Source organism: Dendropsophus ebraccatus, chromosome 15 (genome assembly GCF_027789765.1).
Source record: "Dendropsophus ebraccatus isolate aDenEbr1 chromosome 15, aDenEbr1.pat, whole genome shotgun sequence".
NCBI lineage: Eukaryota > Metazoa > Chordata > Amphibia > Anura > Hylidae > Dendropsophus > Dendropsophus ebraccatus.
In genome coordinates, this window is record NC_091468.1 from 34,103,639 (window position 1) to 34,129,873 (window position 26,235).

Sequence of the window (26,235 nt, forward strand, 5' to 3'; positions counted from 1 at the left end):
GGACAGCCTCTCTTTTATGATCCTCTTGTTGTCTTGTTCTCTCCTGTCCGGTGTGTTTTGTTTGTCGTCTTCTTGCTTCTGTCTCTCCTATCTCTGCAGTACAGCTTGCATATGATAGTACATTGTTTTTGTAATGACTTATGCTGAGATCGACCGGAATACTGATCCCGTTTTTTTCTGGTCATGTTACGGATGTTGACATTCCTACTGTTCTTTGTTACAGTTCACGATTACGATTGCATTCTGTGCATTTACATCATTCCTTGTATTTACCCCTTCCCCCCAGAGGGACTTGCCGTCCCGAGTTCCCATTTGTATTGTATACTCTCTTTTCTTGTCTTTGAAAATAAAAAACTTTAAATTTAAAAAAAACAAAAAACAATATGAATTCACTGAAGTACTAGGACCACCGTAGGACAATTAATACATAACTTTTATTAAGTCAATAAAAATATGGTCCACACAAACATAAACACCAAATTACATGCTCTATATACAGTGTAGTTTCCTGGTGGGCACTTGTAGATATAAGGGAAAGATAATTCTAGTACAACATCAAGGGTAATGAAAAGAAAAAAAAGGGGGAGGGAAGAAAAGGGTTATGGTGCACCCTACTCTATACCCAAACAACCACACTCTCTACCTTTGTGGGGTGCCCACCTCCTTAATACGGTGGCCCCAACCACGATGGCGGTCCCTCTCCTGTTGTAAGTGCCCAGGAGAAAATGAAAAATGTGAAAAAGGTAAAAAAAAATCCCAAACCACCAAGTTTATCATGATTAGGTATTTATTATGTCACACATTTCATTACTACAACACAATATGATTATTTAGTAATTTATCATTTTATTTATATTCTAAAACATGTTGGCATGATAAGACACATAGTGGAACATAGATACTGTTTAATAGTCACTGATGAATCTACATTCCTCACAAACAAAATACTAGCTTTTCATGGTTAAGAAACATGGTCAAAACGTATTGCTAGTCTATCCTCAGGAAAGGCCATTGATAGCAGATCAGTGGGGTGCAGACACCAGGCATCCCCAACAATCAGCTGCTGCATACACAGAAGAACAGCCAGAAGCAGAAGGCTCCATTCTCTATAGAGTGGCCATGATGGGTTACTTTGGCTCAAGTCACATTGAACTGAATCAAAGCTGAGATGTAGTAATCCAGCACAACCACTACCTGAAGAATGGGGCTATCTGCTTCCAGGTCAGTTTTTCTGTGTATGACAGATATTGACATCCTATAATCAGGGTAGGTTATCAATATGTTGAGTCCAGAACACACCTTTGAGTCAAAACGCACATTTTTGTACCATGAAAATCAGTAGTAACCTCTATTTTACAGTGACAAGCCGCAAATAAAATAGCTTACAAGTGTAGGCCCACGGTTCCCTATAGCCTAGCTCTCTGGATGCCTAAATATGATAGGGGTAGGATATTGGTCTATACTAGCACGCTTAAAGTGACTGTACTACCAGGCCCAGGCAGAAGCACTGGAGGCGGGCCCACCCACCCTTAGTGGGAAGAAACCCCAGCCCCTCCATGACGTGACTCCATTAGAATCAATGGAACCCTATCATAGAGGGGCTAAGGTTTCCTCCCACTAACGGTGGGTCGGCCCGCCTTCAGTGCTTCAGCCTGGGCCTGGTGGTACAGTCACTTTAAAGGAACCTGTCATCACTTTCATGCTGCCTGAACCGCAAGTCATCAGGGCAGTTCCCGATGGATTCAACCTAATCCACCAGCCTTGATTAATAGATCTCTTCCTCTTTGATAACCATTGGTTCATACTGCATAAAAGTGATGACGGGGCCCTTTTAAGAATTAAACTGTAGCGTAACAAATTTGGCTTGACACAAAGAAAACAATGACAGTACATAACAAAAATAATGTTAGTAGTATAAGAAATATTACACCCTAAGGGTGCGTTCACGCCTACAGGATCTGCAGCAGATTTGATGGTGCAGATTTAATGTTGTGTTCAGTTATTTAAATGAAATCTGATGCGGATCTGCAGCAGAAAATCAGCTGCAGAACCTGTAGGTGTGAACGCACCCTAAAGGAAAGGAGAAGCCATAATTTTATGTGTATGCCAAGGTCTTCCTCTACCATGAACAGACTGACTACAAAGGCATAAGATCACTATGGCTATAATTATGTTACAGACGTTTTTGCCACTGAATATCAGCCCCATTAATCTGACTAGGGTTACTTCTGCAGCAAGAACTTAGACTTGTACACATCCCATTGAGATGAGGACAATCAGAAATTTCTGCAACTAACCTGCCATGTATGAATAGACCCTATTGTACTACAGAACATTAAGCTTTAAAAAGCTTGTAGTTGTACTTTGTAGAATTATTTTTGGCTTCTTGCCATTGGAGTACACTCTAATGGTTCAGCCAAAAGAGCACTGAGGCTACCTACAGAAACAGAATGCTTAGATGGTGTTTCTGAAGGAGGCACAGGAATCATAAGCCTCAGAACATGTCTGTTCAGAGAAATAGCAGTAAAAGGACAATGCTGCCACCAAAGCCTTAAATTCATAATAATTGTATATTAGGGGCTGAAGAGCCACCCACACTAATGTTAAAGCACATCTGTGAGCTTTATATGCTTTCCAATGTAAGGGCTGCAAATAAGAGCTACTAAACCATACTACTAGTAGGAAAATGGCACCAAAAATGTTGGGTATTGGAAATAAAAGGTATTCCACTCAGGTAAAATACATGCTGAATCATCCCCCCTCCAATGGAGACTAACAATTCATTCCATGCATGTCATTACCTTATATGTCTCTTTACCCCGGTTCAGAGCCTGCTGCTTAGGGCTGAAGACACAGAAAACTGTATAAGAGCTGTTTACTCCATCCCCGTCCTCCCTTTGGAGACATTCCATATAAACAATGTCCCTGTTACCTATACAATCTGTAATGCAGGACAGTTAATCTAAGGTCAAGTTACTTGTTACTTTAGTGTGATTAACCCACCCAGCCTCACGGAGAAAGGAAATCCTGCGGATACAGTTGGCCAGGAACACTGTTTACATGAACTGTCTCCGAAGGGAGGGGGGAGACAGACAGAACAGCACTAATACAGTTTTCTGTGTCTTTAGCACAAGGTAACAGGCTCAGAACTGGGGGAAAGGCAGAAAATGGAATGACATGTATGGAATCAATTGTTAGACTCCAGGAGGGGGGATGATTCAATGTGTATTTTACCTGAGTGAAATGCCCCTTTAAAGTGTCACTGTCACCATGAAAAACTTTTGACATACCATAGAGACACGTCAAAAGTTTTGATCAGTCCGGGTCTGAGTGTTCAGACTAACGATTGGGAGAACGAGCCAGGAGAAGACCGCACTAAGCGATCCTCTCCCAGCTCTGTGTCACGAGGCTCATAACATAAGTCTATAGAGTCCTACTGATTGTGTTGACACAGAGCGTGGGGAGCAGATGTGCTGCAGCGCAGTCCTCTTGTCGCTCGTTCTGACAATCGGTAGAGGTCTGAACACTCATGCCCAGACCGATCAAAACTTTTGACATGTCAACCTTTTCTATGATGACAGTGACACTTTATGAATGCAGTAGCCATATGGTGTATTTATAAAGGGAGTGCAGCCCTTGCATAAGTGATTACAAGCTTACACAACAGCAGGCCATAGACTGCAGCTTGTCAGCCATTGCAGAATTAGTTTAGTTCCCTCCTTATGAATACTGTATCTGTGAGCACTGTATACTTTTAGAGCTCCTATTACCCAAAGGGTTAATTTTTGTGGCATTCTGGTTACTAGGAATACAGACTTGTAACTGCAATATGCTGCCCTTACATATTAAAGAAACACTGTCACTTAAAAAAAAAAACAAAAAACTTTTGACGTGTCCCATAGACATGCCAAAAGTTTTGGTCAATAGGGATCTGTGTGTTCAGGCCCACACTAATCGCTAGATAGAGCCGGGAGAAGTGTGTGGCTGAGTGCTTCTCTTCTCGTTCCATAGACCTATTATAGAACTTGACTTCTGCACAAGATGGGCAGAGCTCAGCCGTGTACTTCTCCTGGCTCTATCTAGCCATCAGTAGGGGTCTGAACACTCAGACCCCAACCAATCAATAATTCTGGCATGTCTTTTTTAAAGCAACAATAACCCTTGAAAATGACAAAGCCCCTCTAATCTGAACAAAATAATTCATGAATTACGATTAACTATTTGATGTGCCCCGAAAATTCCCAGAGGTGACCTCAGGATGTGTTCAGTCAGAAACACTCCAGATTCTTTACCCATGTATACCCAAGTATACAGCAGCCCAGCATGAAATAAATAGTTACTGCTTGTCATGAGGGCATTTCTCCTGTGATCTGAAGCCTTCCTGTTGAAAGTAAATGGATTGGATTTAGCATTACATCCTCCTAAGAAGTAAGCTGCTCCAGCTCCATATTACTGCACTACATCAACAGTGTTGTGTAGTTATGTATCACAAATCTATGAGAATGCAACAGATACTACAACACACAAGCAACTAAGATAGCAGGATTCCTTCTAGGGGTGATACATACAGGTGCATTATGGTTCTGTGTATGGACTGTGTATAGTAGAGCCAAGGATGGGATTGGATCCCATCTGGAGAGGTCAGAAATGATTTTCTAATTTCTCAGGATGGGATCCAATCACATCCTTAGCTCAACAATACACAGTCCATAAACTGAACCTCAATACATCTGTGTGCAGGAGCCCTTACACTACCTGGAGCTTACATATATGAAGGTGCAGTGTCCTCCTATAAGCAGTAGTTACTCTCTATTCTACAACGATTTGCTGGGCATTTACAGTCTGTGTCCATTACTTTCTTATTGGTAGCCCAGCAACTGTAAATTTTTCTGTATTTGGAAAAAAAAAAAAAAGAATAAAGGAAGCATAGAAATCTATAGTCTTCCACAGCTGTGACAAAGGAACTATCCTTTGAAGCTTCTTTCCTGCATCATTTCTCTCTCTGAGCCCCACCTTGCCATATAGTTGCTCTCTAAAATATGATTAAAGAGGTTTTCCCAAAAAGGACAATTTCTACCAATTCACAGGGTGTTATAAATGGGTGATCACTGGGACCCTGCCAAACACTAGCATGAGGGTCCTGAGCCCATTGGGCAGTGAATAGAGATGAGCGAACCGGGTTTGAGTTGATCCGAACCCGAACGTTCGGCATTTGATTAGCGGTGGCTGCAGAACTTGGATAAAGCTCTAAGGTTGTCTGGAAAACATGGATACAGCCAATGACTATATCCATGTTTTCCACATAGCCTTAGGGCTTTATCCAACTTCAGCAGCCACCGCTAATCAAATGCCGAAAGTTCGGATTCGGATCGACTCGAGCATGCTCCAGGTTCGCTCATCTCTAGCAGTAAAGTATGAATGGGTATTCCATACATGTGGCTCTCGCCGCTACGTCCAACACCTATCTCCAGATTGAGGGTCTCCTCCATGCCGCCTGCAGCAGCTAGAGATGGTTGAGAAGCTGAAAACAGCTAGATGGTCTGTTTTATGCAGTTTACCTAACACTCATAGACATTAAACCGCATGGCTCCCCAAACAGCGGCCCTCCAGCTGTTGCAAAACCACAATTCCCATCATGCCCAGAAAGCTAAAACTTTGGATTTGGCTGTCCAGGCACAATGGGAAATGTAGTATTGCAACAGCTGGAGGGCCACAGTTTGGAGACCCATATTGCTCTCCACAGTTCAGCTGGAGGGATGCGGCTCTTGCCAGGCAGTCAGGTTGCTGAAGAAACGTCCCATGACCAGTGAGCCTGACCCGAGCCTGTGAACATCACATGACAATGTATAAAGGCAGCGGCCGTTTCAAGGTGTGAGCCAAAATTAGAAAAGCAATATCACACCCAAACTAAAGACAAGAGTGGTGCTGGAAGAAGGCAGCCATGCTGTTCTAAGCCTGGACAACTTCCCAACTTCTATGGGAGATAAGTAAACTGTGTAAACAAAGCAACAGTCTGTTTTCGGTTTTCTAACCACGTCCAGCGCTGCAGGATGGTTGGAGGCGCCCTCAATCGTGAGATAGGTGATGGTCATAGAGGGGGGACCACATCTATCGAACACGTATGGCATATCCTGTAGAGATATCCATCAGATGGAAATACTTTTTGAAAATAATCATTTTACACTTTAAGGCTGGGTTCACACTACGTATATTTCAGTCAGTATTGTGGTCCTCATATTGCAACCAAAACCAGGAGTGGATTAAAAATACAGAAAGGATCTGGTCACACAATGTTGAAATTGAGTGGATGGCCGCCATTTAATGGCAAATATTTGCTGTTATTTTAAAACAACGGCTGTTGTATTGAAATAATGGCAGTTATTTACTGTTATATGGCGGCCATCCACTCAATTTCAACATTGTGTGAACAGAGCCTTTCTGTATTTTTAATCCACTCCTGGTTTTGGTTGCAATATGAGGACCACAATACTGACTGAAATATACGTAGTGTGAACCCAGCTTTAACATACAATTAATATGCTAATTAACTTCCCAAACAAATTACTTATTTTTACTGATCGGAACTTAGACCAGCGGCACATTTAGTACTTAAGGCTATGTTCACACTACGTATATTTTCGCGGCCGGACATATACGTGTTAAACTTCGGCCGGGAATTTACGCAAGTTGCGGCTGGCTACGTACGGACTCCGAACTTACGCCCGTAGTCTACTTACGCTTCCCGAGCGCCCTACGTAGCGATCTGACAGCGGTCTTTTACTTGGAAATCTTCGCCTAGCGCCGGACATCCCACAGAACCTTTTGGATCGGCAAAGAAAAGTAGAAAACTGAAGAAATCGCCACTACAGACGGGACCGCATGTTACGCTACGGGCGTAAGTTACGGCATTTTCGTCCTCAAACAATGGTCTGGTTCATTTTTTTACGGCGCGGCGTACGATACGGGCGTAAGTTCGTACGTAGTGTGAACTGTGCAGCCGTACATCGTATACTTTCCATTATCCGCAAACTACGTAAATCTCCGGCCACTTATTCACGGAACGCCCTACGTCCGGAGACTTACGTAGTGTGAACATAGCCTAAGCCTGTATGCTTGCTTACTTTATGAACAGCAATATGATGGCGTCAACACTGTTATTCTACATTAAAAGGGCCCAGACCAGCAGTTACAGGTCCGTCTGTCAACAGTTGTAATTGATGACAAGGACTATGAAATCGTTCTGGGCTATAATACTGTCTGTAACTAAGGATCTGTAAGGGTATGGGCACACTAAGGAATTCTCACCGATAACTTGCCGTGGATTCCGCCGCTTGTCCCCACGCTCTCCTGCTTCACTCTCCGCCTGTCCCATAGACTCCATTCTATGGTCAGGCAGATTCTGCGTCCTCCCAAAGAATAGACACCTTCAATCTTTGGGCAGACGGGGGAAACTCCCTGAACATAGAATAGAGTCTATGGGACGGGCGGAGATTTAAGCAGGAGCTCGCGGGGACAAGCGTCGGAATCTGCAGCAAGTTATCCCGGGAGAATTCCTTAGTGTGCACCCTAAAATCAATCAGCTGATTTTACTATTATGCTCAGCTGATGACGCGCTGGAGGGGGTCGGCATGAGGGAGGGCTGTAGCAGTCAGGCCGGCCTCCTGAAGATGACATGATTGTCCCAAGATGGCGGCCGGCGTCGACAGTGATTCCGTAAGTATACTGCATCACACTTTCGGGTCCGCGGTCAGGGGGTGGAGGTTGGCAGGGGGAAACATAGGGAAAGGGGCCATTAACTTAAACAACACACATTACAATGTTTGTATAACTTTGTAATGTGTGTTATTTTGTGAAAAAAATGTTTTAGACCGCACTACCCCTTTAATGACAGGGACACTTTAAGCTTACCCAAAGGATAGGCTATCAGTGTAGACTTTGAAAAACCTTTTACTGCTGATGCATGACAGAGGTCGATTTTTTTCATGAACTGTAATGAGTATAAAATCCTGGGTGTAAAAAGGACTCATCTTAGGTGTGCGTAAATTATGCTATGCTGTGATTTTTTCTTAATGACGTTTGTAGTTATTGGTTCTCCAGTGAAGGCTAGCATTTCATCGAGTCACGTGTCGCTATAGCCTATCGGGTTTTTGAATAAAGAAGAGATTTTTCTCCAAAATATTTCCTCAAATAGGTGGCACTTGGTCTTTTCTTAGGTTCCTTTGACAACATCAACTTGATAATTGATTCCTTAAATTAGGGAGAAAACATAAAAACAAAGCAATTATGACTTAGATATTTACCTGAAGTCAAACATAAAATTTAGTGCACAGAACATTTTTTGTATCTTAGGTGTCATTCACATCACATCCATGGCACATGGTACCATATACAGTGGGGAAAATAAGCATTTAATAAACCTGATTTTGCACGTTTTGCACCTACAAAGTATGGAGAGATCTGTAATATTTATTGTTGTTACACATCAACTATGAGAGACAGAACTTATAAAAAGATTTCAGAAAATCACATTGTATGATTTTTTATTATTTTGCATTACATAGAGTAGAAATAAGTGCTGAAAGCCAGAATTTTTGCTGGTTGCTAGGTGATCAAATACCTTTTTCATACAATAAAATGCTAATTATTTTATTTTATTAAATCATGTTTTTGTGATTTTCTGGATTTGTTCTATAGATTCCGTCTTTCGCAGGTGAAGTGTACAGACGATAAAAATTACACATCTCCCCATTCTTTGTAGGTGGGAAAACTTGCAAAATTGGCAGTGTATAAGATATTTATATTCCCCACTGTATGTGCATGGACAGACACAGGCCCCACTAACTTTAAAGGGGTTATCCACCTAAAATGAAATGCTAGCTGGTCTTACTCACATAGTCCCCCTGAGTATTTTATCTTTCTAGCTGCTGCCATTTCTGAGGGACAAGTTTTTCTAAAAGCAGATCTATATCCAAGATAGGAAACAATATTTCCCATCATGCATCTCCCTCATTGGTCCATTTGCGTATTCGCCCCCTTAGCTTTCTTTCCTGACCACTGCTGTCATTACTATTGCACGGTAAACACAGGACTGTTTTTTTTTATCACAGATTGTGCATCACATCACCCCAGTATGTATTCCATACTAATTGATGATGTAGCAGAGCTTACATGCGCATGGTGTAGCTATGTGCTACATAACAGGCATCTGTTTGCCGGGAATGGGGGGTGTAGTGTAGGTTTAGATCTCTGCTTGCTGACTGTGGATGAAAACATTCTGGGTCCATCCAGACTCTAAGAACATCCATACCACTTACAATATACAGAAATGTGACACAGACAGGTACATATGCCTGCATTCACTGACCGCAAGCAGAGATAGAACTATAACTTTTCATATTACAGAAACAGGTCACATGTAAGTCTATGCAAGCAACACAGGTGCATGGAGATAATACAGATCATGTCTTCAAGTCAATAGACAGCTAACCCAGCCCCCCAGAGAGGAGATCCCATGTCCAGTGACTACAAAGCAAGGGAAAGAGAGGGAGCGGAGCTTGATCAGAGTGGACCCAAAGTACAGGATTTTAGATATCCAGAGTAGATAAGAATGAGAAAAAAGACAGGGAAGGGGGTGCAAGATAGGTTATACATGTACATTAGAAATAGGGTGGTATTGGGAAGGGGATTTGTTTAGAACAGTGTTGTCAATAAGACCTTGAGAGGATTCACATAAACATTTTAAAGAGTAACTGTCATGTTTTTTTTTTATTGCAGAAATCAGTAGTATAAGCGATTTTAAGAAACTCTGTAATAGGTTTCATCAGCCAAAAAAGCCTCCTTCTGTGCTCAAGAAGCAATCTCCCAGCCTCCCCCCCTGACTTCTTATCTGTCCATTATCAGGCAAACACGTCTTCATTACAGAGAAGCCAGTGAAGACGGGTTCTGCTCTCTCCATTGTAAGCCTATGAAGGGAGTAGGGGCCGAGGGAGATGAGGGAGCAGGAAGAGGTGACATGAAGGTCAGCTGTTTGTAGACTCTCTGGGCACCTAAAAAGAGGATTTTTTACTCACCGTAAAATCTCTTTCTCGTAGTCTTCATTGGGGGACACAGATACCATGGGTATAGGCTGCTGCCACTAGGAGGCGCTGACACTAAGAAAGAAACAAAGGAAGTGACTCCTCCTGAGCAGGATATACCCGCCCACAGGCACTGAGCTAAACCAGTTTGTACAAGAGCAGTAGGAGAAGTCAAGAACAGGTAAAGTAGGAATAACACCAAAACGGAGAAAACTACCATACCGAGGAAAAACCCAAAAGAAAAATGGGTGGGTGCTGTGTCCCCCAATGAAGACTACGAGAAAGAGATTTTACGGTGAGTAAAAAATCCTCTTTTCTCGTGCGTCTTATTGGGGGACACAGATACCATGGGACGTCCAAAAGCAGTCCATGGGGTGGGAAAGATAACCGCTAGACAAGAGCGCTTGGCGAGAAGGCACAGAATAGCACCAACACAACCATCAACTAGGAATAGAGCAAGGGAGGATGCTGAATGCGTCAGAGAAAACCCCGACAGGTCCGCGGCAAAGGAAAGCAGGTCTAGTCCCTGGAGCAACGTGCTGCACTGCAGAGTGGGTTGTGGCCTTCCTGGAAGCCAGCAACATGATGTAACATTGAGTCCAACAGAACTAGTAAGCTAGATGTGGGGAAAAAAGCAGACGCCCAGCCAAGTAGGCGACCACAGGCGGCAGGGACTTACTCTGAGGTGGAACAGAAAAAAGGCAAATACAACCATGACGGGAGAGACTGGAAAATGTTTCGTGGCACCTAGAGGCCTAAGGCGTCAAATAAAGGAGAAAGGACTGAGAGTCTCTCATAGAAGGTGCCACATGAGATGCAGGAGAAGCTGCGTCCCTGACTATGGAGCAGGGAAGAATGGCCCGGCTGGAAACTCCATAGGCCTAGGAGTACAGTCTTCACTGAGAAGAGAAAGCCATGGCCTATGACATGAGTTACCCCATCTGAGAAACACATACATGTTAATAAGAATAAAGCTTTCCAAGCGTAATGCAGTCCAGGGAAAGAAGGAGAGGGAGAAAAGAAAACCATGATCTGAATCTTGAGCAAGTTGTCCTGAAAAGAGTACAGTAGTACCAGGTACCCCGCAGTGTCCGGCAGAAAAGATGAGCAGAGGAAGCCGGTAGGCCGGGAAAAGAGGATTTTTTACTCACCGTAAAATCTCTTTCTCGTAGTCTTCATTGGGGGACACAGATACCATGGGTATAGGCTGCTGCCACTAGGAGGCGCTGACACTAAGAGAAACAAAGGAAGTGACTCCTCCTGAGCAGGATATACCCGCCCACAGGCACTGAGCTAAACCAGTTTGTACAAGAGCAGTAGGAGAAGTCAAGAACAGGTAAAGTAGGAATAACACCAAAAACGGAGAAAACTACCATACCGAGGAAAAACCCCAAAAGAAAATGGGTGGGTGCTGTGTCCCCCAATGAAGACTACGAGAAAGAGATTTTACGGTGAGTAAAAAATCCTCTTTTCTCGTGCGTCTTATTGGGGGACACAGATACCATGGGACGTCCAAAAGCAGTCCATGGGGTGGGAAAGATAACCGCTAGACAAGAGCGCTTGGTGAGAAGGCACAGAATAGCACCAACACAACCATCAACTAGGAATAGAGCAAGGGATGATGCTGAATGCATCAGAGAAAACCCCTACAGGTCCGCAGCAAAGGAAAAAATGTCTAGTCCCTGGAGCAACGTGCTGCACGGCAGACAGAGTGGGTTGTGTCCATCCTGGAAGCCAGCAACATGATGTAACATCGAGTCCAACAGAACTAGTAGGCTAGATGTGGGGAAAAAAAGCAGACGCCCAGCCAAGTGGGTGACCACAGGCGGCAGGGACTTACTCTGAGGTAGAATAGAATAAAAGGCAAATACAACCATGACGGGAGAGACTGGAAAATGTTTCATGGCACATAGAGGTCTAAGGCGTCAAATAAAGGAGAGAGAGGACTGAGCGTCTCTCATAGAAGGTGCCACATGAGATGCAGGAGAAGCTGCGTCCTTGACTATGGAGCTGGGAAGAATGGCCAGGCTGGAAGCTCCATGGGCCTAGGAGTACAGTCTTCACTGAGAAGACAAAACTTGAGCACAAGAGAAGCCATGGCCTATGACATGAGTTATCCCATCTGAGAAACACATGTTAATAAGAAGAATCAAGCTGTCCAAGCATAATGCAGTCCAGGGAAGGAAGGAAAAACAAGATCAGAATCTTGAGTAAGTTGTCCTGGAAGGAGTACAGTAGTACCTGGTACCCCGCAGTGCCCGGCAGAAAAGAGGAGCAGAGGAAAGCCGGTAAGCCGGGGAAAAAACAACTCCATGGGCTGTTAGAGCCTTAGAAAGGAGGTTGATCATATAAAACACTCCGCTCCAAGGAAGCCTAGAGGTACTCGAGAGCCTGGAGTCCCAGAAGAAAACTGTCAAGGGAGGTCAAGGTAAGGCTGATGGGCATGGGAGTTGTCACAGGACAATGGGCACAACAGGTAATACATAGACTAGAGTCCATATGTAAACTAGATCCAGAAACCAACGCCTCAAAGGGTGAGCAGAGACGTTGCTTGGTAAGAGCAGAACAGCAAATGTAAGTCCTGCCAGAATGGGCCAGTGAACAACCCTGTTTCCAAGGAGAGGAAACCCTTAAGGGATTAAGTTCTCAAGGAATCCACATGGGAGACAACATAAGGGAGGGGGATGGCCAGTCAACAACAAGACCAAGGACAAGGAATTCAAGCAGGAGTGCTCATAGAGGCCAGTGAGGGTCAGAAACCCACACCTGCCTGTCGGAAGAAGCTATTACGGAATAGCAGTCCTCAGGAGGATACTTATACTAAATATTCCATCCTCCTGGAGGAGGGAAGGGCTGCTTGAAGATTTTCTGAATGAGTGGTAAAAAACCAAACCCAGGATGGGGGGGTCATGCACAACAGTGCATTAAGCCAGGGAGAAGGAGTAATGGTGTAAGCGGGAGCACTGCAAAACCCTGAACTGAGAGCAATGCTTCATAGTCCATATGGCCAAGCAAGGACACCTGGAGAAGCTAGACCACGAAGAGACCATACACCTATGCTTAGGACGGTAGAGAAACCGTACAGGCAGTAAACATGAAATCCTCACCCTGTGACACTGCAGCTGCCTAAGAGAGAAGACTAAATACTTGCCATGTTGGCCATAGGCAGATGCAGAAGGAGAAGTCCTAAAGTAGCACTGTGATAGACATGTAGGCAATTGATGTCCTACATACACCAGGGGTAGAAGAAACCCTTTACTGTTTTACCTGAGGAGCAGAGAGGCCTCACTTCATCCAGATCAAAGAGGGGACGGCCTAAGCAATTCAAGCCATACTACTGGGGAACAGCCAGCGAGACAAATGCCAGAACATGGTAGTTATGCCCAGACAAAGGACAGAAGAACTACCCTGACAGTACCAGGATGAAATAGTGACCGGATCTGTATGCTGCCGGCCACTCAGAGGACCAGAGTATGAGAGTCCAACAGTCCAGGGGCAGGTAAAGCGAGGGGTTCTGTACCTCGTGTAGTGGGACACGTAGCAGGATGCTTGGGCTTTAGAAACGATACAGCCCAAGAGGAATACAACAAGGTTACGCTGCCTGAGAGCAGGTAATGAGACTTGTTAGTGGAAACATATAGAAGACAACATGGTGTAGTAACAAGTTACCCCATGATGATCCCCTGAAGTGACAGGCACAGATCATGGAAGTCCTACGAGGATGAAAGGTAATATACAGGGTAACACGAGCAGAGTAGCTGCAAGCAGTAAGTAACAGAAGACCAGCATTCAAGAGATACAAATACCTGGACTGGAAACAGGTAACGTGCCTGGTCAGACCTGTAAACAGAAGCCTACAGTGTGTGCTCTGGGAGCAGGGAAGAGAACAGGACTGTGTCCCAATGTAAATGAGGACTGGATACGAGAACTGCCCAGCATCACCAGGATAGTGAGCAAACCTGAAGGTTGTGTATTACATCGTGTAACAGAATACCACAATCTGTGCACACCGAACTACAGGTAATGTAGTTGGAGCCATATCATGCAGCAGAGGGGAGAGGTCTGAATAACCTTGTACCACCACCTGGGAGGGGGTAACATGTCCAGTTCTATGTCTGTGACATCATGTAGTAAAGGAATCTATGTCATGAAGATGAGAGGCAGGTCTGAAGCACCGCCCGCTAATGGGTGATGTGAGTGACAGGACTGGAAGCTCTGAGTAACACCGGAACAACGACTGGCAATGGGTGATGAGTCTGGTCCCATAACCTGTCTAACAAACCATGTAGCAGACGGTTCTGTTGTGAGAGCACAGGAACACAGCATAGTAATAGGTAATGTGTCTGGTTCCATGTCCTGCTTGCGACATCATTTAGCAAAGGATTCTGCCTCAAGAACACAGTAGTCCCCTTAGGAACGGTAATGTGTCTGGTCTCATGTCCTGCTTGTGAAACCATGTAGCAGAGGGTTCTGCTCAGAGATAGTTTGTCAACGAGTAACGTGTCTGGTTCCATGTACATACCGTGACACTGTGTAGCAGAGGGTTCTGCTCAGGGCACAGATACACTGTCTGGAAACAGGTAACATGTCTGGTTCCGTGTACTTACCATGATACTGTGTAGCAGAGGGTTCTGCTCAGAGCACAGATACACTGTCTGGAAACAGGTAACGTGTCTGGTTCTGTGTACTTACCATGACACTGTGTAGCAGAGGGTTCTGCTCAGAGCACAGATACACTGTCTGGAAACAGGTAACGTGTCTGGTTCTGTGTACTTACCATGACACTGTGTAGCAGAGGGTTCTGCTCAGAGCACAGATACACTGTCTGGAAACAGGTAACGTGTCTGGTTCCGTGTACTTACCGTGACACTGTGTAGCAGAGGGTTCTGCTCAGAACACAGATACACTGTTTGGAAACAGGTAACATGTCTGGTTCCGTGTCCTGCTCGTGACACCGTGTAGCAGAGGGTTCTGCTCAGAGCACAGATACACCACCTGGATAGCGGGTAACGTGTCTGATTCCATGTACTTCTCGTGACACCATGTAGCAGAGGGTTCTCAGAGCACAGGTACGCCACCTGATAGCGGGTAATGTGTCTGGTTCCATGAACATCTCGTGACACCATGTAGCAGAGAGTTCTCAGAGTACAGATACACCGCCTGGATAGCGGGTAACGTGTCTGGTTCCATGTACTTCTCGTGACACCATGTAGCAGAGGGTTCTGCTCAGAGCACAGATACACCGCCTGGATAGCGGGTAACGTGTCTGGTTCCATGAACTTCTCGTGACACCATGTAGCAGAGGATCTCACTGAGGGCACAGAAACACTGTATGGTGATGGGGAATATGTCTGTGCGTATGTGGTTGGAGGGGAACCAGAGTGTCTGTATATAAGTATTAATGTAATCTTATATATATAAAATCTGACACAGAGGTGTCAACCAGCACCAAAAATGCTGGATCTGCAGACCAAGGGTTGCTGGAACATTATATGGAACATTGGCCATAATAAAACATGATGCAAGCCATTCTCATATATGTAATGGTGTAATAACCACTTCCACCAGTAGGTGGCAGGAGAGATGCATCAAGTGTCCCAAGCTGCTGGAATAGAAGGGCAGTGTGTGTGGTAGCTCCATCAGGAGACCGCACACACACACATGGCAGGGGGAGGGGGAAGCAGCATCCCTCAGTGCAGGCTCTGGAGAGAGCCAAAAGGGGGAATGCCACGGTCCGCGCTGCACCCGAAAAGGGGCGGGGCCTACCGGGAGGGGGCGGAGCATCTTACTGTGAAGGCTCCACGGAGAGCCACAGGTAAGATTAAGGTGGGATGCTGAGGCCCACCCGACTCCCGAAGGGGGCGGGGCCTGCCGGGAGGGGGCGGAGCATTCCAGTGCAGGCTCCACAGTTAAGAAAAAAGGCGCAATTCTCCGGGCCGCGCGGCACCCGGAAGGGGCGGGGCTTACCTGAGAAGGCGGGGCATCCCCAGAGCAGGCTCCAGTGAGAGCCAAACATAATGAGAAGTAATGAAGAGGGCCGCGCAGCGCCCGAAAAGGGGCGGGGCATATCAGGAGGGGGCGGAGGTAGCCCTGTGTGTACTCTGGAGAGCCACAATATAGGGAAAAAAGGGCAGGATGCCGCGGCACCCGGTAAGGGGCGGGGCTTAGGGAAAAGGGGCGGAGCATCCTTTAGTATGGTCTCTAGAGCCACATGAAAAGGAAAAGTGCGGGAAGCTGCGGCCTGCGCAGCACCCAGTCAGGGGAGGAACATCCCTCACAGTGGCACCCAGAGAGAGAGACACTAATAAAAATAAAATGGTGGAGAGGGCTGGCCTGCTACCGACTGAGGGGAGAGGAGTATCTGCCTGGGGAGGGCTGCAAGTGACTGGAGAGGGAGAGCTGCCTATGTGGAGTAAAATGGCGGCCTGGGAGGGAGGGCAGGGGGAATATACTCACCTATATAGGAGCACATACTCACCATTGTCGTCTTCAGCCGGTGGGTGCCTCACCTTAACGCGCCAAGCTTTGGGGGGCGAGGCGGGAAGGGGCTGTGCGGATACAGAGTCCGCAGAAAGGCGACCAGATAGTCAGACTGATCTGGGGCCCTGGTGTCACGTTGCCGGCCGGTGGCGACCGAGGGGTCACAGCCCATTTACATTTATGGTCTGTTCCCTGGTCGCATAGTGGGGGGATCAGGGTGAGTTTTAGATAACCCACCGTGCCCAAGAATCCATAGGACCTAGAAGGAAAAAGAAAAACCAACTAACTAAACATAAAGGAAGAAACTGGTCTGGAGAACCCAGACCTGTGTCTGCCTCCTACTGACACTAAGCTAAACTGGTTTAGCTCAGTGCCTGTGGGCGGGTATATCCTGCTCAGGAGGAGTCACTTCCTTTGTTTCTCTTAGTGTCAGCGCCTCCTAGTGGCAGCAGCCTATACCCATGGTATCTGTGTCCCCCAATAAGACGCACGAGAAAAAAACAACTCCATGGGCTGTTAAAGCCTTAGAAAGGAGGTCGATCATATAAAACACTCCGCTCCAAGGAAGCCTAGAGGTACTCAAGAGCATGGAGTCAAAGAAGAAAACCGTTGAGGGAGGTCGAGGTAAGGCTGATGGGCACGGGAGTTGTCACAGGACAATGGGAACAACAATTAATACATAGACTAGAGTCCATATGTAGACTAGATCTAGAAACCAACGCCTCAAAGGGTGAGCAGAGACATTGCTTGAGAAAGGAACCTTATACGGGATCCAATGGCCACATTGAAGATATTAGCGGATCAACCAGCTCAACCGGATCCCTAGGCAATTGGAAAGGCGAGAGCCAGATGCATTCTGGTGGACAGAGCAACAGGAAAACAAAGGGGACTTTAATGGTGAATGAGAAAAGATGATCGAGAATTGGCAACTTGCCGAACAAATGAAGCCTGGCCAGAATGCAATAGGTTCGGAGACGATAGAGCCTTAGGTAGGGCCAGACATAGGCCAGTGAACAACCCTGTTTGCAAGTAGAGGAAATCTTTAAGGGAGAAGTTCTCGAGGACTCCACATGGGAGACAAGATTAGGGAGGGGGACCGGGAGTCCCATCTGGAGAGCATGGCAGGTCAACAAGAAGACCAAGGACAAGCAAGTCAAGCAGGAGTGCTCATAGAGGCCAATGAGGGCCGAAAACCCACACCTGCCTGTCGGAAGAAGCAATCTCGGAATAACAGTCCTCTGGAGGACTGTAGGATACCTATTATACTAAATATTCCATCCTCACGGAGGAGAGAAGGACTGCTTGAAGATTTCCTGACTGAGTAGTAAAAAACCAAACCTAGGATAGGGGGGTCATGCACAACAGTGTGCTACTCCAGAGCGTAGGAATAACTGTGTATGCGGGAGCACTGCAAAACCCTGAACTGAGAACAACAATGCTTCATAGTCCATATGGCCAAAAAAAGGACACTTGGAGAAGCTAGACCACAAAGGGACCATACACCTAGGCTTAGGACGGTAGAGAAACAGTACAGGCAATAAACAGGAATCCTTACCCTGTGAGACTGCAGCTGCCTAAGAGAGAGAAGACTAAATACTAGCCATGTTGGCCATGGGCAGATGCAGAAGGAGAAGTCCTAAAGCAGCACTGTGAGTCATGTAGGCAGTCGATGTCCTACATACACCAGGGGTAGAAGAAACCCTTACTGTTTTACCTGAGGAACCGAGAGGCCTCACTTCACCCAGATCAAAGAGAAGAGGCAATGTGGCTGGTGCTGACCAAGGACAGCTTCCTGAAGTAGAGCACCATGAGACAATAAGAACAAACCTCGCTGAGGGCCATCCGCAGTATAGCAGAGGGGACGGTCTAAGCAATACAATACTACTACTGTTACTAAGCCATACTACTGGGTAACAGCCAGTGAAACAAATGCCAAAACATGGTAGTTATGCCCAGATGAAGGACAGAAGAACCACCCTGACAGTACCAGGATAAAATAGTGACTGTACCTATATGCTGCCGGCCACTCAGAGGACCAGAGTATGACAGTACAACAGTCCGGGGGCAGGTAAAGCGAGGGGTTCTGTACCTTGTGTAGTGGGACACGTAGCAGGATGCTCGGGCTTTAGAAAGGATACGGCCCGAGAGGAATAAACCAAGGTTACACTGCCCGAGAGCAGGTAATGAGACTTGCTAGTGGAAACATACAGAAGACGAAATGGTGTGGTAACAAGTTACCCTATGATGATCCCCTGAAGTGACAGGCACCAATCATGGGAGTCCTACGAGGATGAAAGGAAATATACAGGGTAACACGAGCAGAGTAGCTGCAAGCAGTAAGTAACCAAGGACCAGCATTCAAGAGATACAAATCCCTGGACTGGAAGCAGGTAATGTGCCTGGTCAGACCTGTAAACTAGACAAGCAAACAGAAGCCTACAGGGTGTGCTCTGGGAGCAGGGAAGAGAAGAGGACTGAGTCCCAATGTAAACGAGAACTGGACACGAGAAATGCCAAGCATCACCACTATAATGCACTATAATGAGTGGACCTGAAGAAGGTGTATTACATCGTGTAACAGAATACCACAATCTGTGCACACCGAACTACAGGTAATGTAGTTGGAGCCATATCATGCAACAGAGGGCAGAGCTCTGAATAACCTTGTACCACCACCTGGGAGGGGGGTAACATGTCCAGTTCTATGTCCGTGACATCATGTAGTAAAGGAATCTATGTCATGAAGATGAGAGGCAGGTTTGAAGCACCGCCCGCTAAGGGGTGATGTGAATGACAGGACATGTGTTGTGCTTGTGACATCCTGTAGCAGAGGGGGTAGCTCTGAGTAACACAGGAACAATGATTGGCAATGGGTGATGTGTCTGGTCCCATAACCTGTATGACCAACCATGTAGCAGACGGTTCTCCTGGTTGGGAAACCGTGTAGCAGAGGGTTCTGCTCAGAGCCCAGATACACCGCCTGGAAACAGATAACGTGTCTGGATCCGTGTCCTGCTCGTGGCACCATGTAGCAGAGGGTTCTGCTCAGAGCACAGATACACCACCTGGATAGCGGGTAACGTGTCTGGTTCCATGAACTTCTCGTGACACCATGTAGCAGAGGGTTCTGCTCAGAGCACACATACACCGCCTGGATAGCGGGTAACGTGTCTGGTTCCATGAACTTCTTGTGACACCATGTAGCAGAGGGTTCTGCTCAGAGCACAAATACACCACCTGGATAGCGGGTAACGTGTCTGGTTCCATGTACTTCTCGTGACACCATGTAGCAGAGGGTTCTCAGAGTACAGATACACCGCCTGGATAGCGGGTAATGTCTCTAGTTCCATGTACTTCTCGTGACACCATGTAGCAGAGGGTTCTGCTCAGAGCACAGTAAACTCTGTCTAGTAGTGAGTAACGTGTCTGGTGCAGTGTCCTACTTGTGACACCATGGAGCAGAAGGATCTCACTGAGGGCACAGAAACACTGTATGGTGATGGGGAATGTGTCTGTGCGTATGTGGTTGGAGGGGAACCAGAATGTGTATATAAGTATTAATGTAATCTTAAATATATAAAATCTGACACAGAGGGGTCAACCAGCACCAAAAATGCTGGATCTGCAGACCAAGGGTTGCTGGAACATTATATGGAACATTGGCCATAAGAAAATTTGATGCAAGCCATTCTTATATATGTAATGGTGTAATAACCACTTCCACCAGTAGGTGGCAGGAGAAGCTGCTGGGAATAGAACAGTGTGTGTGGTAGCTCTCCCGGGAGACCACACACACGTGGCAGGGGGGAGCAACATCCCTCAGTGTAGGCTCAGTGTAGCCACAATCCTAATAAAAAGGCAGGATGCTGCAGTCCGCAGCACCCGAAAAGGGGCGGGGCAACCCGGGAGGGGGCGGGGCATCACAGTGAAGGCTCCACAGAGTTAAAAAGATAACAAAAATGGTGATGCTGCGGCCCTTACGGCATCCGAAAGGGGGCGGGGCCTAACGGGAGGGGGCGGGGCATCACACAGTCAGTAAGTCCCAGCAACTTAAGAAAAATGTTGGGATGCTGCGGGCTGCGCGGCTCCCGAAGGGGGCGGGGCCTAACGGGAGGGGGCGGAGCATCCCACGGTGCAGAATCAGCCACATAAGATACAGGGCTGGATGCTGTGGCCCACGCGGCACCCGAAAGGGGGCGGAGCCTAACGGGAGGGGCGGGGCATCTACAGTGCAGTAGTGCAGGCTCAGCAACCTAAGAAAAATGGCGGGATGCTGCGGCCGACAGGGGGTGGGGCCTAACGGAGGAGGCGGAGCATCCTCCAGAGCAGGTACTCCAGACATAGCCACAATAGGGAAAAAAGGCGGGAAACTGCAGCCTGCACAGCACTGACAGGAGTGGGCGATCCCTCACTGTACACCCCATGGCACCCAGAGAGAGAGGCACAAGTACAAAATAAAATGGAGGAGGGGGCTGGCCTGTTACTGACTGAGGAGAGAGCCACAGAGGTACAGTGACCCTGAGGGAGTGGAGCATGGGGAGATGGAGAAATCCCTGTGTGAGGAAAGCATGGCCCGGGGGTTGTCTATAAGAATACAATGGTGGCCTGGGAGGGAGGGCAGGGGGAATATACTCACCATATAGGAGCCCATACTCACCATTGCCGTCTTCAGCCGGTGGGTGCCTCACCTTACGCGCCAAGCTCTGGGGGGCGAGGCGGGAAGGGGCTGTGCGGATACAGAGTCCGCAGAAAAGGCGACCAGACAGTCAGACTGATCTGGGGCCCTGGTGTCACGTTGCCGGCCGGTGGCAACCCGAGGGTAGACAGTCCATCTATATTTATGGTCTGTTCCCTGGTCGCATAGTGAGGGGATCAGGGTGGGTCTAGATTACCCACCGTGCCCAAGAATCCATAAGACCTAGAAGGAAAAAGAAAATCTAACTAACTAAACATAAAGGAAGAAACTGGTCTGGAGAACCCAGACCTGTGTCTGCCTCCTACTGACACTAAGCTAAACTGGTTTAGCTCAGTGCCTGTGGCCGGGTATATCCTGCTCAGGAGGAGTCACTTCCTTTGTTTCTCTTAGTGTCAGCGCCTCCTAGTGGCAGCAGCCTATACCCATGGTATCTGTGTCCCCCAATAAGACGCACGAGAAACGCTAAATTCAGGTGTCAGAAAGGTCAGTGCTTATCTAAGAACTTACTGAGAGAAGATTGCAGGGTGTTGTGCTTTGCAGAAATCCTCCGTGCTCAGTCACTCCTAACAGCCCCTCCCCTCTCCATAGCCACATAATGGAGAGAGAACTGCTTCATTTGATGTGAGGGGGGAGGCTGGGAGATTGCTTTTTCAGTCCAGAAGGAAACTCTTTTAGTACATAAAACCTATTACAGAGTTTCTTAAAGGGAACCTGTCACCCCCCGTGCCGGGGTGACAGGCTCCCGACCCCCAGTTAGAGACCCCTATACTTACCTCATCCCGCCGGGTCCCGCTTCTGGATTCGGTCGGGTCCCGGAGATCTCAGCCGCTGCAGCCCGGTGCGCGCGCTGACAGATGAGTCCAACGCTCATAGAGAATGACGGAGCGCTGGACTCTCCTGTCATTCTCTATGGGTGTTGGACTCATCTCTCAGCGCGCGCGCCGGGCTGCAGCGGCTGAGATCTCCGGGACCCGACCGAATCCAGAAGCGGGACCCGGCGGGATGAGGTAAGTATAGGGGTCTCTAACGGGGGGTCGGGAGCCTGTCACCCCGGTACGGGGGGTGACAGGTTCCCTTTAAAATCGCTTGAACTGTTGATATTTAATGTTTTCAGAAAAATGACCAGTAAATATGTGCAAATTTGATATTTATTTAGGTCACGTTCCGAAACCTTAAAAAGTCTTAATATCAATAAACCATCTGACAGAAATCAGGAATTTCTCTGTAGTATACCTTCAGGACTGGATCTGTAACTTCACACATTTAAAATATTAAAACAAGTTTTACATATTTTAAGTTCTAAAAATCTAATTTACTTTTCTCCAGGAACTACACTACCCTTACCCGGGACCTATCTCACACAACCTGTGTACACTAAAGGGCTTTTAAAATGTGTAATAAAAAAGTAAAATAAATTTGTCGGTACCACTGCTGGTTTTGGTTGAAAAAATACTGATAAAAAGACAAATGCCTAAGGGTAGATTTACACATACCAAGTTCGTAGCGTATTTCTCGCTGTGCGTTTCATAACTAAATCTTCATCATTAGTGAATCGGAAGCCTTATTAAAGTATTGTGTTGTCACCCAAAAGTTATACAAATCACCAATTTACACTTATTACGGGAAATGCATATACAGTGCTTTTTCCCTGCACTTACTACTGCATCAAGGCTTCAATTCCTGGATAAAATGGTGATGTTACAACCCGACTCCCAGAGCTGTGCGGGCTGTGGCTGCTGGAGAGGATGATGGCAGATGGATGCTCAGTGTCCCTCCAGTGCCCTGTGTCCCTCAGTGTCCCCCTGCCATCATCCTCTCCAGCAGCCACAGCCCGTACAACTCTGGGAGTCGGGTTGTGACATCACCATTTTATCCAGGAATTGAAGCCTTGATGCAGTAGTAAGTGCAGGGAAAAAAAGCACTATTTCTGCATTTTCCTGTATATTGGTAATTTGTATAACTTTTGGGTGACAACACAATACTTTAATAAATTTTTTTTGCTGGACTTCTCCTTTAATTAAGTACTGTGTTGTCACCCAAAAGTTATACAAATTACCAATATACACTTATTACGGGAAATGCACATACAGTGCTTTTTTCCCTGCACTTACTACTGCATCAAGGCTTCACTTTCTGGATAACATGGTGATGTCACTTTCTGGATAAAATGGTGATGTCACAACCCGACTCCCAGAGCTGTGCAGGCTGTGGCTGCTGGAGAGGATGATGGCAGGGGGACACAGGGCACTGGAGGGACACTGAGCATCCCTCGGCCATCATCCTCTCCAGCAGCCACAGCCCGCACAGCTCTGAGAGTCAGGTCGTGACATCACCATGTTATCCAGAAAGTAACATCACCATGTTATCCAGAAAGTGAAGCCTTGATGCAGTAGTAAGTGAAGGAAAAAAAGTACTTTATAATCATTTCCTGTAATAAGTGTATATTGGTGATTTGTGTAACTTATGGGGGGGGCAATACAATACTTTAAAAACAAATTTTCGCCAAACTTCTCCTTTAAAATGATATTGTCACTCCCTTTCCATATAAGGAGTTTCAGCACCATTTTAAGAATATATTTTGGACGTTTCATATCCTTTATAAAGGTCTTCATGGTGGGACCTATACACCAATGCTGTCACAAGAGGGGGCTCTGATGTCACAAAGGCTCTGGTGTAGGCAGGGATATGGGGCACAATGGCCGTGAAGACTCTTCCAGATGGCACTATCCACCAACAATAACATGCCTTTGAGTGGAGAGACCACCAAGAAATCCTTTATACAGTAAAGGTAGCTTCACACATAATGGATTCGCAGTGACTTTTACGTTGCGAATCTCTTGTGAGGTATTGACATCCTGTTGTGAGTATGTAAATGCTACCCCCCCCCCCCCCCCCAGCTGGAGCATACTGTTGCTGCTCCTACGATCTGGGGGTTCACAGCGTCTGCACGTCCTGCTCACCCACTCACACCCCGCTGGACAAAAACCCCCGAAGCAAGCCAGAGTGCGGAGCAGGTACAGTATGCGCCGGCTGGTGGGGGATTAACTTACATACTCGTAGCAGAATGTCAATCCCACTACGAGTATGTATTCTCTTAGAAAATAACAGGCAATGGATCCGCTGCGGATTCGTTATGTGTGAATCTGGCCTTTGATATTAAATGTCCAGAATATAATACTAAGAATGGTGATGAGAACTTCTTATATGGAAAAGGGGGGTGACAATATAACTTTAAATAGGCAGTGACTATATTCTCATATAGTCACATTCTTTGGAGATGAAGAGCCATAGGACATAACGGTACAGAGTGAAATCCGCTGCAAACTATATGAAAGTGTTCACTCCGCCAGAAATGGGAAGATGAAAACTATGTGTCCCTGTGAACACTCACATACGGTATATCCCACAGGCAAATAAAAAAAAAAAAAAAAAACAATCTACAAACAAACAAACAAATTTTACTATACCTCAGAGGGATACCGTTGTACAAACTTTGGAGGCAATTCAGCATTTCTCAGTTTCTCCCATTCCTAAACACAAAAATGATTTTTAGATAACAAGTTCCACAATTTTCTGGATGCATGGCTACTTGTTACCATGTGAGATTATATAGTAGATCCAGTGTTGAAAACAAATAAACTGAAAAGAATATTTTGTGTGACTTTTATAGTTGTGAATAGATGCCAGGTCTCAGAGAAGTCTTAGGGCTGTATTACATGACCCAATAATTCAGATAAGCAAGCACTGACCTACTAGATTGGTGCTCGCTTACAGAGCCTATTACAAGGCTCGATAATTGTGCAGCAAGGGCTGTATATGTGTTTGTATGTCTATATGTGTATGTGTGTGTATGTATGTATATATATAAATATATATATATATATATATATATATATATATGTGTGTGTGTATATCTATCATTAGCTATGTCCGTGCAGCCCTTGCCTTTAGTGTAAATAATAAACATTACACATAACTCTCCATTCTCCTGTTTTCTTCTACATTCTTTCTGCTCCCTGCAGCCGTCACTGTCATTTTTGAGCCGGTCTCTGAAGGGACAGGCTGCTCAGCCAATCACTGGCCATGGCACTGTCCCGTCTTGCCCAGTGGTCCACTAAACACCCCGTCACTTCAGACACTGGCTCAGAAGTTACAGCGACGGCTGTGGGAACGAGCAGAAGCTAGAAGAACATAGGGAGCATGGATAGGTATGTATAACATTTAGGTTTTTATTTTTTACATATTCATCTACCATTGGCCAAGAATCGCTACATGTAGTAATGTGAATCCGGCGGCCAATTATTTTTAGGCAGAAGTAAAAGACATAATCAGCTGATTATCAATTTCATTAACTGATCGTTGTCCTTATTACACAAATCAATTATCTGCAGGCGAGTCAGTTTTTATTTTCCCTCCTCCGGTTTTACGGCCAGAATCCACTGATGGTTTTCAGAAGCCTCCTGAAAAAGGCTTTCTCATCAGTGTTTTCTGACCATAAAAAACAAGTAAAGGGGGTCTTACACAGGTCAATCATCATACATGTGTTCCCACAGTAGCTGAAACCACACCCCCACGCGGTCACCAGAAGCTATATTTATTCTCAGGAAAGGATGTAGATGCGAAATGAAGGCAAAAATGTAAAACAGCTATATATTCACAACCTACTTTATAGTTGTATTTATTGTCAAATATCCAGAAGAGTTCGATTAATATCAGCCCCAGCGGGAAGATGTCTACTTCATTTTCATAAGTTTTATTCTTCTGCAAAGAACAGATTTGTAGTTGTCAATACTAATACAGATCAATCAGGTACTATGTATATAGTATAATAGTATAGTATAGTATAGATTATGGCAACAACGGCCGTACTTATATGTAGTGTGAACATAGCCTTAGCCTGAGTTCACATTATGTCTCTGCACTCTGTTTTAAATCGTTATTTTAAATTAACATGCAGGAAGAAATGGTCAACCACGTTTTTGT

General features: G+C 46.0%; 1 protein-coding gene across 1 annotated transcript in view; it reads right to left on the minus strand.

Moving 5' to 3' along the window:
- Positions 1–6,520: 6,520 nt before the first annotated feature.
- The window catches only part of LOC138774378 (interferon-induced, double-stranded RNA-activated protein kinase-like), a 50,360-nt gene continuing 30,645 nt past the window's right edge, over positions 6,521–26,235 (minus strand). Inside the window, exons 16-18 of the mRNA XM_069955172.1 lie at positions 25,918–26,013; positions 24,720–24,782; positions 6,521–8,247 (exon numbers count right to left, since the gene is read on the minus strand). Coding sequence (XP_069811273.1) covers positions 8,137–8,247; positions 24,720–24,782; positions 25,918–26,013 — 270 coding nt within the window. The 3' untranslated portion in view covers positions 6,521–8,136. The remainder of the gene's footprint in view (positions 8,248–24,719; positions 24,783–25,917; positions 26,014–26,235) is intronic.